This window comes from Oncorhynchus mykiss, chromosome 27, assembly GCF_013265735.2.
Source record: "Oncorhynchus mykiss isolate Arlee chromosome 27, USDA_OmykA_1.1, whole genome shotgun sequence".
NCBI classification, from domain to species: Eukaryota; Metazoa; Chordata; class Actinopteri; order Salmoniformes; family Salmonidae; genus Oncorhynchus; species Oncorhynchus mykiss.
The window spans coordinates 47,991,239-48,009,395 of NC_048591.1; the positions used below are offsets into that span (position 1 = coordinate 47,991,239).

General features: G+C 45.0%; 1 protein-coding gene across 2 annotated transcripts in view; it reads left to right on the forward strand.

Annotated features, from left to right (window-relative positions):
- Positions 1-18,157, forward strand: part of tenm4 (teneurin transmembrane protein 4) — a 678,489-nt gene that overhangs the window by 350,642 nt on the left and 309,690 nt on the right. For both annotated transcript variants that reach the window (XM_036964775.1, XM_036964776.1), the window contains 2 exons: positions 5,711-5,812; positions 9,553-9,747. In XM_036964775.1, coding sequence (XP_036820670.1) covers positions 5,711-5,812; positions 9,553-9,747 — 297 coding nt within the window. The remainder of the gene's footprint in view (positions 1-5,710; positions 5,813-9,552; positions 9,748-18,157) is intronic.

Genomic DNA, 18,157 nt, shown 5'->3' on the forward strand with positions numbered 1-18,157 from the left:
TTCTACCTCCATTACCCCTCCATTCTCCCTCCACCCTCCATTCTCCCTCCACCCTCCATCCTCCCTCCATTACCCCCTCCATTCTCCCTCCACCCTCCATCCTCCCTCCATTACCCCCTCCATTCTCCCTCCACCCTCCATCCTCCCTCCATTACCCCCTCCATTCTCCCTCCACCCTCCATCCTCCCTCCATTACCCCCTCCATTCTCCCTCCACCCTCCATCCTCCCTCCATTACCCCCTCCATTCTCCCTCCACCCTCCATCCTCCCTCCATTACCCCCTCCATTCTCCCTCCACCCTCCATCCTCCCTCCATTACCCCCTCCATTCTCCCTCCACCCTCCATCCTCCCTCCATTACCCCCTCCATTCTCCCTCCACCCTCCATCCTCCCTCCATTACCCCCTCCATTCTCCCTCCACCTTCCATCCTCCCTCCATTACCCCTCCATCACCCCTCCATTCTCCCTCCACCCTCCATCCTCCCTCCATTACCCCCTCCATTCTCCCTCCATCATCCATCTTCCCTCCATCCTCCCTCCATTTCCCCTCCATCCTCCCACCCAACACCCTCCCACCCTCCTTTCGCCATTCTCCCTCCATTACCCATCCATTACCCCTCCATTCTCCCTCCACCCTCCCACCCTCCATCCTCCCTCCCTCCATCCTCCATCATCCCTCCATTACCCATGCATTACCTCTCCATTACCCCTCCATTATCCCTCCATTACCCCTCCATTCTCCATCCACCCTCAATTACCACTACACTACCTCTCCATTACCACTTCATTACCCGTCCACTACCCCTCCATTCTCCCTACATTACCCCTCCATTACCCCTCAATCATCCCTCAATTACCCCTTCATTCTCCATCCACTCTCCATTACCACTCCATTACCCATCCATTCTCCATCCATTACCCCTCCATTCTCCCTCCACCCTCCATTACCACTCCATTGCCCCTCCATTACCCCTCCATTCCCCATCCACCTTCCATTACCACTCCATTACCCATCCATTATGTATCCATTACCCCTCCATTCTCCATCCACCATCCATTACCCATCCATTACCACTCCATTACCCCTCCATTACCCCTCAATTCTCCCCCATTACCGCTCCATCATTGCTCCATTATCCCTCCATTACCCATCCATCCTCCCTCCATCCTCCCTTCATTACCCCTCCATTACCCCTCCATCCTCCCTCCATTACCCCTCCATTCTCCCCCCACCCTCCATCCTCCCCCCACCCTCCATCCTCCCTCCATCCTACCACCCTTCAGTATTGTGCCTTCCGCTAGTCTCTCACCAGGAATCAGTGTTGAATCTGTCCTGTATAATTGCACCTCTAGGAAGAAATGCAAATGGCAATGCCCTGCAGCTTCTAAAACTCTCCTCCCCCTCTCATCCCCTCTCCTCCCCACAACCCTACTTTCCCCCCTCTCCTCCCCCCAGCATGCCTCTCCTCCTCTGTCCGGTCCCCCCCCCCCCCCCCCCCTCCCCCTCTGTCCCTCTCTCCATGCGCCCTCCCTCTCCTCTGTGTTGATTGAGCCTCCTGAGGAAAGGAAAGCAGTGGTCCCGGCACACATTTCAAGCCCTTTGTCGAATCACAAAAGCTGCTTTGTTCCAAGAGTTCTGCCTGGGAGCAACACTAGGCTGGCTGCAGGCACTGGACAACAGTGAATATTTTTCAGCACCATTTTCTTATTTATTTCACTGCGCATCGTCTTATGAATTCCTTCTGCTGTGAAGAGATGGGGAGAGAGAGAGAGAGAGAGAGAGAGAGAGAGAGAGAGAGAGAGAGAGAGAGAGAGAGAGAGGAGGAGAGAGAGAGGAGGAGAGAGAGAGACAGAGAGAGAGAGACAGAGACAGAGAGAGAGAGAGAGAGAGAGAGAGAGAGAGACATAGAGAGAACGAGAGAGAGTGAGAGAGAGAGGAGGAGAGAGAGAGAGAGAGAGAGAGAGAGAGAGAGAGAGAGAGAGACAGAGAGAGAGAGAGAGAGGAGAGAGAGAGAGACAGAGAGAGAGAGAGAGGAGGAGAGAGTAGAGAGAGAGAGAGAAAGAGAGAGAGAGAGAGAGAGAGAGAGAGACAGAGAGAGAGAGAGAGAGAGAGAGAGAGAGACATAGAGAGAACGAGAGAGAGTGAGAGAGAGAGGAGGAGAGAGAGAGAGAGAGAGAGAGAGAAACAGAGAGAGAGAGAGAGAGAAACAGAGAGAGAGACAGAGACAGAGAGAGAAACAGAGAGAGAGACAGAGAGAGAGAGAGAAAGAACGAGAGAGAGAGAGAGAGAGAGAGAGAACGAGAGAGAAAAATAAAGAAATATATTACCTATATAGTGCACTACTTTTAATCAGAGCCCATTGGGCATAGGATGTCATTTGAGATGTCGCTGATGGTTTCAGTGGGTGGAGCTAGTGTTCATCAGTGCTCTCATTGGGTGGAGCTAGTGTTTATCAGTGCTCTCATTGGGTGGAGCTAGCGTTTATCAGTACTCTCATTGGGTGGAGCTAGTGTTTATCACTGCTCTCATTGTGTGGAGCTAGTGTTTATCAGTGTTGTCATTGGGTGGAGCTAGTGTTTATCAGTGCTCTCATTGGGTGGAGCTAGTGTTCATCAGTGCTCTCATTGGGTGGAGCTAGTGTTCATCAGTGCTCTCATTGGGTGGAGCTAGTGTTTATCAGTGCTCTCATTGGGTGGAGCTAGCGTTTATCAGTGCTCTCATTGGGTGGAGCTAGTGTTTATCACTGCTCTCATTGGGTGGAGCTAGTGTTTATCAGTGTTGTCATTGGGTGGAGCTAGTGTTTATCAGTGCTCTCATTGGGTGGAGCTAGTGTTCATCAGTGCTCTCATTGGGTGGAGCTAGTGTTTATCAGTGCTCTCATTGGGTGGAGCTAGCGTTTATCAGTGCTCTCATTGGGTGGAGCTAGTGTTTATCACTGCTCTCATTGTGTGGAGCTAGTGTTTATCAGTGTTGTCATTGGGTGGAGCTAGTGTTTATCAGTGCTCTCATTGGGTGGAGCTAGTGTTCATCAGTGCTCTCATTGGGTGGAGCTAGTGTTCATCAGTGCTCTCATTGGGTGGAGCTAGTGTTTATCAGTGCTCTCATTGGGTGGAGCTAGTGTCTATCAGTGCTCTCATTGGGTGGAGCTAGTGTTCATTAGTGCTCTCATTGGGTGGAGCTAGTGTTCATCAGTGCTCTCATTGGGTGGAGCTAGTGTTTATCAGTGCTCTCATTGGGTGGAGCTAGCGTTTATCAGTGCTCTCATTGGGTGGAGCTAGTGTTTATCACTGATCTCATTGGGTGGAGCTAGTGTTTATCAGTGTTGTCATTGGGTGGAGCTAGTGTTTATCAGTGCTCTCATTGGGTGGAGCTAGTGTTCATCAGTGCTCTCATTGGGTGGAGCTAGTGTTCATCAGTGCTCTCATTGGGTGGAGCTAGTGTTCATCAGTGCTCTCATTGGGTGGAGCTAGTGTTTATCAGTGCTCTCATTGGGTGGAGCTAGTGTTTATCAGTGCTCTCATTGGGTGGAGCTAGCGTTTATCAGTGCTCTCATTGGGTGGAGCTAGTGTTTATCACTGCTCTCATTGGGTGGAGCTAGTGTTTATCAGTGTTGTCATTGGGTGGAGCTAGTGTTTATCAGTGCTCTCATTGGGTGGAGCTAGTGTTCATCAGTGCTCTCATTGGGTGGAGCTAGTGTTCATCAGTGCTCTCATTGGGTGGAGCTAGTGTTCATCAGTGCTCTCATTGGGTGGAGCTAGTGTTTATCAGTGCTCTCATTGGGTGGAGCTAGTGTTTATCAGTGCTCTCATTGGGTGGAGCTAGTGTTTATCAGTGCTGTCATTGGGTGGAGCTAGTGTTTATCAGTGCTGTCATTGGGTGGAGCTAGTGTCTATCAGTGCTCTCATTGGGTGGACCTAGCGTTTATCAGTGCTCTCATTGGGTTTAGCTAGCGTTTATTAGTGCTCTCATTAGGTTGAGCTAGCATTTATCAGTGCTCTCATTGGGTGGAGCTAGTGTTTATCAGTGCTCTCATTGGGTGGAGCTAGTGTTTATCAGTGCTCTCATTGGGTGGATCTAGTGTTTATCAGTGCTCTCATTGGTTAGAGCTAGAGTGTTTATCAGTGCTCTCATTGGGTGGAGCTAGTGTCTATCAGTGCTCTCATTGGGTGGAGCTAGCGTTTATCAGTGCTCTCATTGGGTGGAGCTAGCGTTTATTAGTGCTCTCATTGGGTGGAGCTAGCATTTATCAGTGCTCTCATTGGGTGGAGCTAGTGTTCATCAGTGCTCTCATTGGGTGGAGCTAGTGTTTATCAGTGCTCTCATTGGGTGGAGCTAGTGTTTATCAGTGCTCTCATTGGGTGGAGCTAGTGTTTATCAGTGCTCTCATTGGTTAGAGCTAGAGTGTTTATCAGTGCTCTCATTGGGTGGAGCTAGTGTCTATCAGTGCTCTCATTGGGTGGAGCTAGCGTTTATCAGTGCTCTCATTGGGTGGAGCTAGCGTTTATTAGTGCTCTCATTGGGTGGAGCTAGCGTTTATCAGTGCTTTCATTGGGTGGAGCTAGTGTTCATCAGTGCTCTCATTGGGTGGAGCTAGTGTTTATCAGTGCTCTCATTGGGTGGAGCTAGTGTTCATCAGTGCTCTCATTGGGTGGAGCTAGCGTTTATCAGTGCTCTCATTGGGTGGAGCTAGCGTTTATCAGTGCTCTCATTGGGTGGAGCTAGTGTTTATCAGTGCTCTCATTGGGTGGAGGGTTTCTCTCTTGCATGTTTGACACGTATATGTTAACATACTAACATCCTCTTCCATCCACATGACATTGAACGGGTGTACGAGAACAACCATGTCGCGTGAGCCATGTTATCCTTCCATGACTACGACGACTACGAAGTAGCCATTTTGCTGTTGATGTAATGATCTGTTACCGGGCAGAGTTCCAGGTTTCTTCCTTACAGAGTTGTTCTTGTCACTCTGCTTCCGCTGTGGTTCCTGGTCCAATTGGAGTACTTTGCTTTGGTTCCTGGTCCAATTGGAGTACTTTGCTGTGGTTCCTGGTCCAATTGGAGTACTTTGCTGTGTTTCCTGGTCCAATTGGAGTACTTTGCTGTGGTTCCTGGTCCATTTGGAGTACTTTGCTGTGGTTCCTGGTCCAATTTGAGTACTTTGCTGTGGTTCCTGGTCCATTTGGAGTACTTTGCTGTAGTTCCTGGTCCATTTGGAGTACTTTGCTGTGGTTCCTGGTCCAATTGGAGTACTTTGCTGTGGTTCCTGGTCCAATTGGAGTACTTTGCTGTAGTTCCTGGTCCATTTGGAGTACTTTGCTGTGGTTCCTGGTCCATTTGAGTACTTTGCTGTGGTTCCTGGTCCAATTGGAGTACTTTGCTGTGGTTCCTGGTCCAATTGGAGTACTTTGCTGTGGTTCCTGGTCCATTTGGAGTACTTTGCTGTAGTTCCTGGTCCATTTGGAGTACTTTGATGTGGTTCCTGGTCCATTTGGAGTACTTTGCTGTGGTTCCTGGTCCATTTGGAGTACTTTGCTGTAGTTCCTGGTCCATTTGGAGTACTTTGCTGTGGTTCCTGGTCCAATTGGAGTACTTTGCTGTGGTTCCTGGTCCATTTGGAGTACTTTGTGACAACTGTCAAGTGTTAAAAAAAAAAAAGCTTAATAAATAAAATGTCATTGATTGCATTTGATGTTTGTGTTCCCACAGACTCCATTGACGACTGTCCCAGTGATTGCCATGGCAACGGTGACTGTGTGGCGGGAACATGTCACTGCTTCTTAGGATTCAGAGGCCCTGACTGTGGACGAGGTGAGTTGCTCTGTTGTTTAATATACTTCCCTCTCTCTCTCTCTCTCTCTCTCTCTTTCTCTCTCTCTCTCTGTCTCTCTCACTCCCTCCCGTCCTCCCTCTCTCTCACTCTCTATATGTCTCTCTCTCTCTCTCTCTCTCTCTCTCTCTCTCTCTCTCTCTCTCTCTCTCTGTCTCTGTCTCTGTCTCTCTCTCTCTCTCTCTCTCTCTCTTTCTCTCTCTCTCTCTCTGTCTCTCTCACTCCCTCCCGTCCTCCCTCTCTCTCTCTCTCTCTCTCTCTCTCTCTCTCTCTCTCTCTCTATATATATATATATATATATATATATATATATATATATATATATATATATATATGTCTCTCTCTCTCTGGAATGTATTGAACAGACTAGGGTTGCCACGATACAGTAGTGTGTGCTCTAGCTTGGAAAATAAACGTGTGATTCTGGGTGACAACATCAGGCTGTTTGTTGCCAACATTAGGACAGTTTTCACCAGGACATTCAGCTCCATGTTTCACTTGCTTGTCACAATACCTTTGAGCATCACTATAGTAACAACCCCAGAACAGACTACTTCATGTTGCTATAGTAACAACCCCAGAACAGACTACTTCATGTTGTTATAGTAACAACCCCAGAACAGACTACTTCATGTTGTTATAGTAACAACCCCAGAACAGACTACTTCATGTTGTTATAGTAACAACCCCAGAACAGACTACTTCATGTTGCTATAGTAACAACCCCAGAACAGACTACTTCATGTTGTTATAGTAACAACCCCAGAACAGACTACTTCATGTTGCTATAGTAACAACCCCAGAACAGACTACTTCATGTTGTTATAGTAACAACCCCAGAACAGACTACTTCATGTTGTTATAGTAACAACCCCAGAACAGACTACTTCATGTTGCTATAGTAAAAACCCCAGAACAAACTACTTCATGTTGTTATAGTAACAACCCCAGAACAGACTACTTCATGTTGCTATAGTAACAACCCCAGAACAGACTACTTCATGTTGTTATAGTAACAACCCCAGAACAGACTACTTCATGTTGCTATAGTAACAACCCCAGAACAGACTACTTCATGTTGTTATAGTAACAACCCCAGAACAGACTGCTTCATGTTGCTATAGTAACAACCCCAGAACAGACTACTTCATGTTGTTATAGTAACAACCCCAGAACAGACTGCTTCATGTTGCTATAGTAACAACCCCAGAACAGACTACTTCATGTTGCTATAGTAACAACCCCAGAACAGACTACTTCATGTTGTTATAGTAACAACCCCAGAACAGACTACTTCATGTTGTTATAGTAACAACCCCAGAACAGACTACTTCATGTTGTTATAGTAACAACCCCAGAACAGACTACTTCATGTTGTTATAGTAACAACCCCAGAACAGACTACTTCATGTTGTTATAGTAACAACCCCAGAACAGACTACTTCATGTTGTTATAGTAACAACCCCAGAACAGACTACTTCATGTTGTTATAGTAACAACCCCAGAACAGACTACTTCATGTTGTTATAGTAACAACCCCAGAACAGACTACTTCATGTTGTTATAGTAACAACCCCAGAACAGACTACTTCATGTTGTTATAGTAACAACCCCAGAACAGACTACTTCATGTTGTTATAGTAACAACCCCAGAACAGACGACATCATGTTGTTATAGTAACAACCCCAGAACAGACGACATCATGTTGAAAATAAATTAAATAATTCAGTAGATACAACACTATTAATATAAATAAATATTTAATAACCATTCATAATGGAATACATGCACTTGGAGTCCATGCCAGAATATCTCTTTGAAAACATAAAAAAAAAAAAGTTTGTTATTTTGGCCAAATCCTCAGTCACTAAGCCATCTGTTATGAAAGTGATGATGATCATTGCTAGAAATGGCACCCTATTCCCTATATTGTGCACTATGGGCCCTGGTCGTAAATAGTGCATTATATAAGGGTGCCGTTTGGGACACAACTCTGCTCTCCTTACTGATCATTAGCTTAATGGTCTCATTTATCTGAGCAGTCGGATCACAGAGAGTCATAACACATCTAGATACCTGCTCCAATTTGGATGAGTAATGCTGCTTTGTTTTTTCTCTGAGTCGCTTATTACTGTAGTTAGTACATAACATATATTTACTGTAGTTAGTACATAACATATATTTACTGTAATTAGTTTGTAACATATATTTACTGTAGTTAGTTTGTAACATATATTTACTGTAGTTAGTTTGTAACATATATTTACTGTAGTTAGTACATAACATATATTTACTGTAGTTAGTACATAACATATATTTACTGTAGTTAGTTTGTAACATATATTTACTGTAGTTAGTACATAACATATATTTACTGTAGTTAGTACATAACATATATTTACTGTAGTTAGTTTGTAACATATATTTACTGTAGTTAGTACATAACATATATTTACTGTAGTTAGTTTGTAACATATATTTACTGTAGTTAGTTTGTAACATATATTTACTGTAGTTAGTACATAACATATATTTACTGTAGTTAGTACATAACATATATTTACTGTAGTTAGTACATAACATATATTTACTGTAGTTAGTACATAACATATATTTACTGTAGTTAGTTTGTAACATATATTTACTGTAGTTAGTTTGTAACATATATTTACTGTAGTTAGTACATAACATATATTTACTGTAGTTAGTTTGTAACATATATTTACTGTAGTTAGTACATAACATATATTTACTGTAGTTAGTTTGTAACATATATTTACTGTAGTTAGTTTGTAACATATATTTACTGTAGTTAGTACATAACATATATTTACTGTAGTTAGTTTGTAACATATATTTACTGTAGTTAGTACATAACATATATTTACTGTAGTTAGTTTGTAACATATATTTACTGAAGTTAGTTTGTAACATATATTTACTGAAGTTAGTACATTACATATATTTACTGTAGTTAGTTTGTAACATATATTTACTGTAGTTAGTTTGTAACATATATTTACTGTAGTTAGTACATAACATATATTTACTGTAGTTAGTACATAACATATATTTACTGTAGTTAGTACATAACATATATTTACTGTAGTTAGTTTGTAACATATATTTACTGTAGTTAGTACATAACATATATTTACTGTAGTTAGTTTGTAACATATATTTACTGTAGTTAGTTTGTAACATATATTTACTGTAGTTAGTACATAACATATATTTACTGTAGTTAGTTTGTAACATATATTTACTGTAGTTAGTTTGTAACATATATTTACTGTAGTTAGTACATAACATATATTTACTGTAGTTAGTTTGTAACATATATTTACTGTAGTTAGTACATAACATATATTTACTGTAGTTAGTTTGTAACATATATTTACTGTAGTTAGTACATAACATATATTTACTGTAGTTAGTTTGTAACATATATGTACTGTAGTTAGTTTGTAACATATATTTACTGTAGTTAGTACATTACATATATTTACTGTAGTTTGTACATCGTTTTGGAGCTGGCATCACTCCCCTGTTAGCGTTGACACAACGTTAGTTAGGAAGCCAAACTGTTCATCATTTTCTTTGCAAGAGCCTCCAGCACACACTATTATTCTTTGAAGCTATGGTTGGTGGAGTCCATTCAAACCGTGGTGCTATCTGACTGTCTATCTGTCTGTGTACCCATCTGTCCCTCTTCGAAGCGTCCTGTCCGGTGCTGTGCAGTGGGAACGGCCAATACCTCAAAGGACGATGCATGTGTCACAGTGGCTGGAAGGGCGGGGAGTGTGATGTTCCGACCAACCAGTGCATAGACGTCACCTGCTCTGGCCATGGGACCTGCATCGTGGGGACATGCATCTGTAACCCTGCGTACAAGGGAGAGAACTGTGAAGAAGGTGATTGAATGAATGGAGTAATTAATGAATGAACAGATGAATGAATGAATGGATTAATTAATGGATTAATGAATGAATGAACGGATGAATTAATTAATTGATGGATGATGAAAGTAACGTTTATCAGAGTTTGACCAGGATCACACAGATTTCATTTATATTTTATATTTTAAAAGTGAGTAAGTCTCTACAGACTCCTTCTTGGGCCCCCGAGTTGCACAGCGGTCTAAGGAACTATAGACCCTGAGGGAAAAGCTATCCCGGTAGAGGGTAAATATATCCCTGTAGAGGGTACATATATCCCTGTAGAGGGTAAAGATATCCCTGTAGAGGGTAGAGCTATCCCCGTAGAGGGTAAAGATATCCCTGTAGAGGGTAAATATATCCCTGTAGAGGGTAAAGCTATCCCTGTAGAGGGTAGAGCTATCCCCGTAGATGGTAAAGATATCCCTGTAGAGGGTAAAGCTATCCCTGTAGAGGGTAGAGCTATCCCTGTAGAGGGTAGAGCTATCCCTGTAGAGGGTAAAGCTATCCCTGTAGAGGGTAGAGCTATCCCTGTAGAGGGTAGAGCTATCCCTGTAGAGGGTAAAGCTATCCCTGTAGAGGGTAGAGCTATCCCTGTAGAGGGTAGAGCTATCCCTGTAGAGGGTAGAGCTATCCCTGTAGAGGGTAAAGCTATCCCTGTAGAGGGTAGAGCTATCCCTGTAGAGGGTAGAGCTATCCCTGTAGAGGGTAAAGCTATCCCTGTAGAGGGTAGAGCTATCCCTGTAGAGGGTAGAGCTATCCCTGTAGAGGGTAGAGCTATCCCTGTAGAGGGTAAAGCTATCCCTGTAGAGGGTAGAGCTATCCCTGTAGAGGGTAAATATATCCCTGTAGAGGGTAAATATATCCCTGTAGAGGGTAAATATATCCCTGTAGAGGGTAAAGATATCCCTGTAGAGGGTAAATATATCCCTGTAGAGGGTAAAGCTATCCCTGTAGAGGGTAGAGCTATCCCCGTAGAGGGTAAAGCTATCCCTGTAGAGGGTAGAGCTATCTAGAGGGTAAAGATTAACATGTCACTGTATATCCCTGACTACATTGCTTTGCTAGTTATAGCCCAATGTTAGCTAGCAAACATTGCACCTGGTTAGTCAGCTGCAGACTCTCGTCTGAGTGTGCCAAAGCTCAGAATAACTGACACATTTACAAATGCGCAACACCTGTTGAATATGGCCGGTGTCAGTAAACGTTGGCAAAAAAGCGTAATTAAATTGTCGCCAGCAGCACAGTTACAGTCACCAGCTCAGCTAGGGAGAGTAAAATGTTCAGAGTGAGGTGTTCTCTCATTTGTGTCAAGAAGTAGCTAGCAAGCTAGCAAACGTTAGCCAGTTAGCCAGTTAGCTTGGGTGCTTGACTGCTGTTATTAGGACAGAAAGCTCTGGTCAACCCTTAAAGAGACAACACTCTGAGATTGTGGGCGGGGCTAAAGCTTAAGAGGTTGTGAACGAATAGGGCTGTAGACAAAGAAGAGCTCTCCAGTAGGTGTACCAAAACATTCAAGGGCCATTATCTCAAAAGTAAAGTTACAAGTTCATCAACTCTCAAAGCAGAATTATTTTCCCATTGCTCCTCAACTGTAGTGTATGATATACAATTTTCTAGCTCTGAGTCTCTGCATTTATCCAATGTAAAAACAATTGTTATGTCTAATTGTATGTTCCTTTTGATGGCGTAGAAGGCCCTTCTTGCCTTGTCTCTCAGATCGTTCACAGCTTTGTGGAAGTTATCTGTGTTGTTGATGTTTAGGCCGAGGTACGTATAGTTTTTTGTGTGCTCTAGGAAAACTAGACTTTTTTGGAACACCAGTATTTTAGTCTTACTGAGATTTACTGTCAGGGCCCAGGTCTGACAGAATCTGTGCAGAAGATCTAGGTGCTGCTGTAGGCCCTCCTTGGTCGGGGACAGAAGCACCAGATCATCAGCAGTAGACATTTTGACTTCAGATTTTAGTAGGGTGAGGTTTAAGCTGTTGAAAGAAATCTGTTGTGTTTTTTTGCCAATTTGAACTGCGATTTTATCTCTCTCTGTCCTCCTCTATTCCCTATTCATTATGTACAAAGGGTCCAGAGCTTTCTATCATCCACACAAAACAATACCCTTTGTCATCTGAAAATCCAATGAGTTGAATTTGCAAAGAGGGAAAGTGTGACTGTAATCCATTAACAGCTGCTGCTATCTGAGGATGACGAGGAGGGATCTCTGTGATCCATTAATAGCTGCTGCTATCTGAGGATGACGAGGAGGGATCTCTGTAATCCATTAAGAGCTGCTGCTATCTGAGGATGACGAGGAGGGATCTCTGTAATCCATTAACAGCTGCTGCTATCTGAGGATGACGAGGAGGGATCTCTGTGATCCATTAACAGCTGCTGCTATCTGAGGATGACGAGGAGGGATCTCTGTGATCCATTAACAGCTGCTGCTATCTGAGGATGACGAGGAGGGATCTCTGTGATCCATTAATAGCTGCTGCTATCTGAGGATGACGAGGAGGGATCTCTGTGATCCATTAATAGCTGCTGCTATCTGAGGATGACGAGGAGGGATCTCTGTGATCCATTAATAGCTGCTGCTATCTGAGGATGACGAGGAGGGATCTCTGTAATCCATTAACAGCTGCTGCTATCTGAGGATGACGAGGAGGGATCTCTGTGATCCATTAACAGCTGCTGCTATCTGAGGATGACGAGGAGGGATCTCTGTAATCCATTAATAGCTGCTGCTATCTGAGGATGACGAGGAGGGATCTCTGTAATCCATTAATAGCTGCTGCTATCTGAGGATGACGAGGAGGGATCTCTGTAATCCATTAACAGCTGCTGCTATCTGAGGATGACGAGGAGGGATCTCTGTGATCCATTAATAGCTGCTGCTATCTGAGGATGACGAGGAGGGATCTCTGTAATCCATTAAGAGCTGCTGCTATCTGAGGATGACGAGGAGGGATCTCTGTAATCCATTAACAGCTGCTGCTATCTGAGGATGACGAGGAGGGATCTCTGTGATCCATTAACAGCTGCTGCTATCTGAGGATGACGAGGAGGGATCTCTGTGATCCATTAACAGCTGCTGCTATCTGAGGATGACGAGGAGGGATCTCTGTGATCCATTAATAGCTGCTGCTATCTGAGGATGACGAGGAGGGATCTCTGTGATCCATTAATAGCTGCTGCTATCTGAGGATGACGAGGAGGGATCTCTGTGATCCATTAATAGCTGCTGCTATCTGAGGATGACGAGGAGGGATCTCTGTAATCCATTAACAGCTGCTGCTATCTGAGGATGACGAGGAGGGATCTCTGTGATCCATTAACAGCTGCTGCTATCTGAGGATGACGAGGAGGGATCTCTGTAATCCATTAATAGCTGCTGCTATCTGAGGATGACGAGGAGGGATCTCTGTAATCCATTAATAGCTGCTGCTATCTGAGGATGACGAGGAGGGATCTCTGTAATCCATTAACAGCTGCTGCTATCTGAGGATGACGAGGAGGGATCTCTGTGATCCATTAATAGCTGCTGCTATCTGAGGATGACGAGGAGGGATCTCTGTAATCCATTAACAGCTGCTGCTATCTGAGGATGACGAGGAGGGATCTCTGTAATCCATTAACAGCTGCTGCTATCTGAGGATGACGAGGAGGGATCTCTGTAATCCATTAATAGCTGCTGCTATCTGAGGATGACGAGGAGGGATCTCTGTAATCCATTAATAGCTGCTGCTATCTGAGGATGACGAGGAGGGATCTCTGTAATCCATTAACAGCTGCTGCTATCTGAGGATGACGAGGAGGGATCTCTGTGATCCATTAATAGCTGCTGCTATCTGAGGATGACGAGGAGGGATCTCTGTAATCCATTAACAGCTGCTGCTATCTGAGGATGACGAGGAGGGATCTCTGTGATCCATTAACAGCTGCTGCTATCTGAGGATGACGAGGAGGGATCTCTGTAATCCATTAACAGCTGCTGCTATCTGAGGATGACGAGGAGGGATCTCTGTAATCCATTAACAGCTGCTGCTATCTGAGGATGACGAGGAGGGATCTCTGTGATCCATTAACAGCTGCTGCTATCTGAGGATGACGAGGAGGGATCTCTGTAATCCATTAACAGCTGCTGCTATCTGAGGATGACGAGGAGGGATCTCTGTAATCCATTAACAGCTGCTGCTATCTGAGGATGACGAGGAGGGATCTCTGTAATCCATTAACAGCTGCTGCTATCTGAGGATGACGAGGAGGGATCTCTGTGATCCATTAACAGCTGCTGCTATCTGAGGATGACGAGGAGGGATCTCTGTAATCCATTAACAGCTGCTGCTATCTGAGGATGACGAGGAGGGATCTCTGTAATCCATTAACAGCTGCTGCTATCTGAGGATGACGAGGAGGGATCTCTGTGATCCATTAATAGCTGCTGCTATCTGAGGATGACGAGGAGGGATCTCTGTAATCCATTAACAGCTGCTGCTATCTGAGGATGACGAGGAGGGATCTCTGTAATCCATTAACAGCTGCTGCTATCTGAGGATGACGAGGAGGGATCTCTGTGATCCATTAATAGCTGCTGCTATCTGAGGATGACGAGGAGGGATCTCTGTGATCCATTAATAGCTGCTGCTATCTGAGGATGACGAGGAGGGATCTCTGTAATCCATTAACAGCTGCTGCTATCTGAGGATGACGAGGAGGGATCTCTGTGATCCATTAACAGCTGCTGCTATCTGAGGATGACGAGGAGGGATCTCTGTGATCCATTAATAGCTGCTGCTATCTGAGGATGACGAGGAGGGATCTCTGTAATCCATTAACAGCTGCTGCTATCTGAGGATGACGAGGAGGGATCTCTGTGATCCATTAACAGCTGCTGCTATCTGAGGATGACGAGGAGGGATCTCTGTGATCCATTAATAGCTGCTGCTATCTGAGGATGACGAGGAGGGATCTCTGTAATCCATTAACAGCTGCTGCTATCTGAGGATGACGAGGAGGGATCTCTGTAATCCATTAACAGCTGCTGCTATCTGAGGATGACGAGGAGGGATCTCTGTAATCCATTAATAGCTGCTGCTATCTGAGGATGACGAGGAGGGATCTCTGTAATCCATTAACAGCTGCTGCTATCTGAGGATGACGAGGAGGGATCTCTGTGATCCATTAACAGCTGCTGCTATCTGAGGATGACGAGGAGGGATCTCTGTGATCCATTAATAGCTGCTGCTATCTGAGGATGACGAGGAGGGATCTCTGTAATCCATTAACAGCTGCTGCTATCTGAGGATGACGAGGAGGGATCTCTGTAATCCATTAACAGCTGCTGCTATCTGAGGATGACGAGGAGGGATCTCTGTGATCCATTAACAGCTGCTGCTATCTGAGGATGACGAGGAGGGATCTCTGTAATCCATTAATAGCTGCTGCTATCTGAGGATGACGAGGCGGGATCTCTGTAATCCATTAACAGCTGCTGCTATCTGAGGATGACGAGGAGGGATCTCTGTAATCCATTAACAGCTGCTGCTATCTGAGGATGACGAGGAGGGATCTCTGTGATCCATTAACAGCTGCTGCTATCTGAGGATGACGAGGAGGGATCTCTGTAATCCATTAACAGCTGCTGCTATCTGAGGATGACGAGGAGGGATCTCTGTAATCCATTAAGAGCTGCTGCTATCTGAGGATGACGAGGAGGGATCTCTGTGATCCATTAACAGCTGCTGCTATCTGAGGATGATGAGGAGGGATCTCTGTGATCCATTAACAGCTGCTGCTATCTGAGGATGACGAGGAGGGATCTCTGTAATCCATTAACAGCTGCTGCTATCTGAGGATGACGAGGAGGGATCTCTGTGATCCATTAACAGCTGCTGCTATCTGAGGATGACGAGGAGGGATCTCTGTGATCCATTAATAGCTGCTGCTATCTGAGGATGACGAGGAGGGATCTCTGTAATCCATTAACAGCTGCTGCTATCTGAGGATGACGAGGAGGGATCTCTGTAATCCATTAACAGCTGCTGCTATCTGAGGATGACGAGGAGGGATCTCTGTGATCCATTAACAGCTGCTGCTATCTGAGGATGACGAGGAGGGATCTCTGTAATCCATTAATAGCTGCTGCTATCTGAGGATGACGAGGAGGGATCTCTGTAATCCATTAACAGCTGCTGCTATCTGAGGATGACGAGGAGGGATCTCTGTGATCCATTAATAGCTGCTGCTATCTGAGGATGACGAGGAGGGATCTCTGTAATCCATTAACAGCTGCTGCTATCTGAGGATGACGAGGAGGGATCTCTGTAATCCATTAACAGCTGCTGCTATCTGAGGATGACGAGGAGGGATCTCTGTGATCCATTAACAGCTGCTGCTATCTGAGGATGACGAGGAGGGATCTCTGTAATCCATTAACAGCTGCTGCTATCTGAGGATGACGAGGAGGGATCTCTGTAATCCATTAAGAGCTGCTGCTATCTGAGGATGACGAGGAGGGATCTCTGTGATCCATTAACAGCTGCTGCTATCTGAGGATGACGAGGAGGGATCTCTGTGATCCATTAACAGCTGCTGCTATCTGAGGATGACGAGGAGGGATCTCTGTAATCCATTAACAGCTGCTGCTATCTGAGGATGACGAGGAGGGATCTCTGTGATCCATTAACAGCTGCTGCTATCTGAGGATGACGAGGAGGGATCTCTGTGATCCATTAACAGCTGCTGCTATCTGAGGATGACGAGGAGGGATCTCTGTAATCCATTAACAGCTGCTGCTATCTGAGGATGACGAGGAGGGATCTCTGTGATCCATTAACAGCTGCTGCTATCTGAGGATGACGAGGAGGGATCTCTGTGATCCATTAATAGCTGCTGCTATCTGAGGATGACGAGGAGGGATCTCTGTGATCCATTAATAGCTGCTGCTATCTGAGGATGACGAGGAGGGATCTCTGTAATCCATTAACAGCTGCTGCTATCTGAGGATGACGAGGAGGGATCTCTGTGATCCATTAACAGCTGCTGCTATCTGAGGATGACGAGGAGGGATCTCTGTGATCCATTAATAGCTGCTGCTATCTGAGGATGACGAGAGAGAAGGAGTAAGGGAAGAGAAAAGAGGAGAGAAAACAAAGGATGAGATTGAAGTAGCCATTGTGTTTGTCAGTCTGTTGAAACCTCTCATTTCCTGATGAGTAATGGCCCCTGTGAGTTTGATAGATGGTGCTTCCTGACATCCCCTAGCCCCTGCACACCCCTATTCTATCAGGGTTTGGGAACCATTAGCTGTATGGCGCAGCAGAGACCCACAAGCACCTCTACCCTTCTTCTCCTACGACCTTCATCCAGTATGATTAATTACCAGGAGAGACAGTGATGTCAGTTGGACACAGCCTCTGATCTCTCTGCCTCTCTGAGCCTGGCGCCCCCAAACCATCTGCCTACCGAGAGAGAGAGAGAGAGACCTGGGTTGAGACCCAAATGACACCCTATTCTCTATTTAATGAGCTACCGTGCTATATAGTACAGAAGCCTGCATAGGGCTCTGGTGAAAAGTAGGCCACTACATAGGGGAATAGGGTGTCATTTGGGACGCATATCTGGAGAGTCCTGGGATCTTTTCTGTCTCATTCTAACGGATCTTTAGAGCCTTTTATGTAATGATAAAGGGGAGATGACGTAACATTGTCTTGGTGCCCCCACTAGCCAGATGCTACTCCAGCTCCTAAGTCCAGACCACTACCCCATTTTTCTCCCTAATTTCGATCTTGTCTCATCTCATCGCTGCAACTCCCCAACGGGCTCGGGAGACGAAGGTCGAGTCGTGCGTCCTCTGAAACATGACCCGCCAAACCGCTCTTCTTTAACCCCCGCCCGCTTAACCAGGAAGCACCAATGTGTCAGAGGAAACACCGTTCAACCGACGACCGAGGCCTTCAAGCGCCCGCCACAAGTAGTCGCTAGAGCACGATGAGCCAAGTAAAGCCGAACCCCCAGACGACGCTGGGCCAATTGTGTGACGTCCTATGGGACTCCCGATCACGGCCAGTTGTGATACAGCCTGGGATCAAACCAGGGGCTGTAGTGACAACCATCTAGCGTAGTTTGGAGACACCTTGTCAAAAGTTTGGACACACCTACTCATTCAAGGGGTTTCTCTTCTCTTCTTTTTTACAATTTTCCACATTGTAGAATAATAGTAAAGACATCAAAACTATGAATTAACATGTGAAAAACATTGCATTAAATTGTTAAACAAATCCAAATCTATTTTAGATTTTAGATTCTTCAAAGTAACCACCCTTTATGCCTTTATGACAGCTCTGCACAGTTTTACCATTCTCTCAACCAGCTTCACCTGGAATGATTTT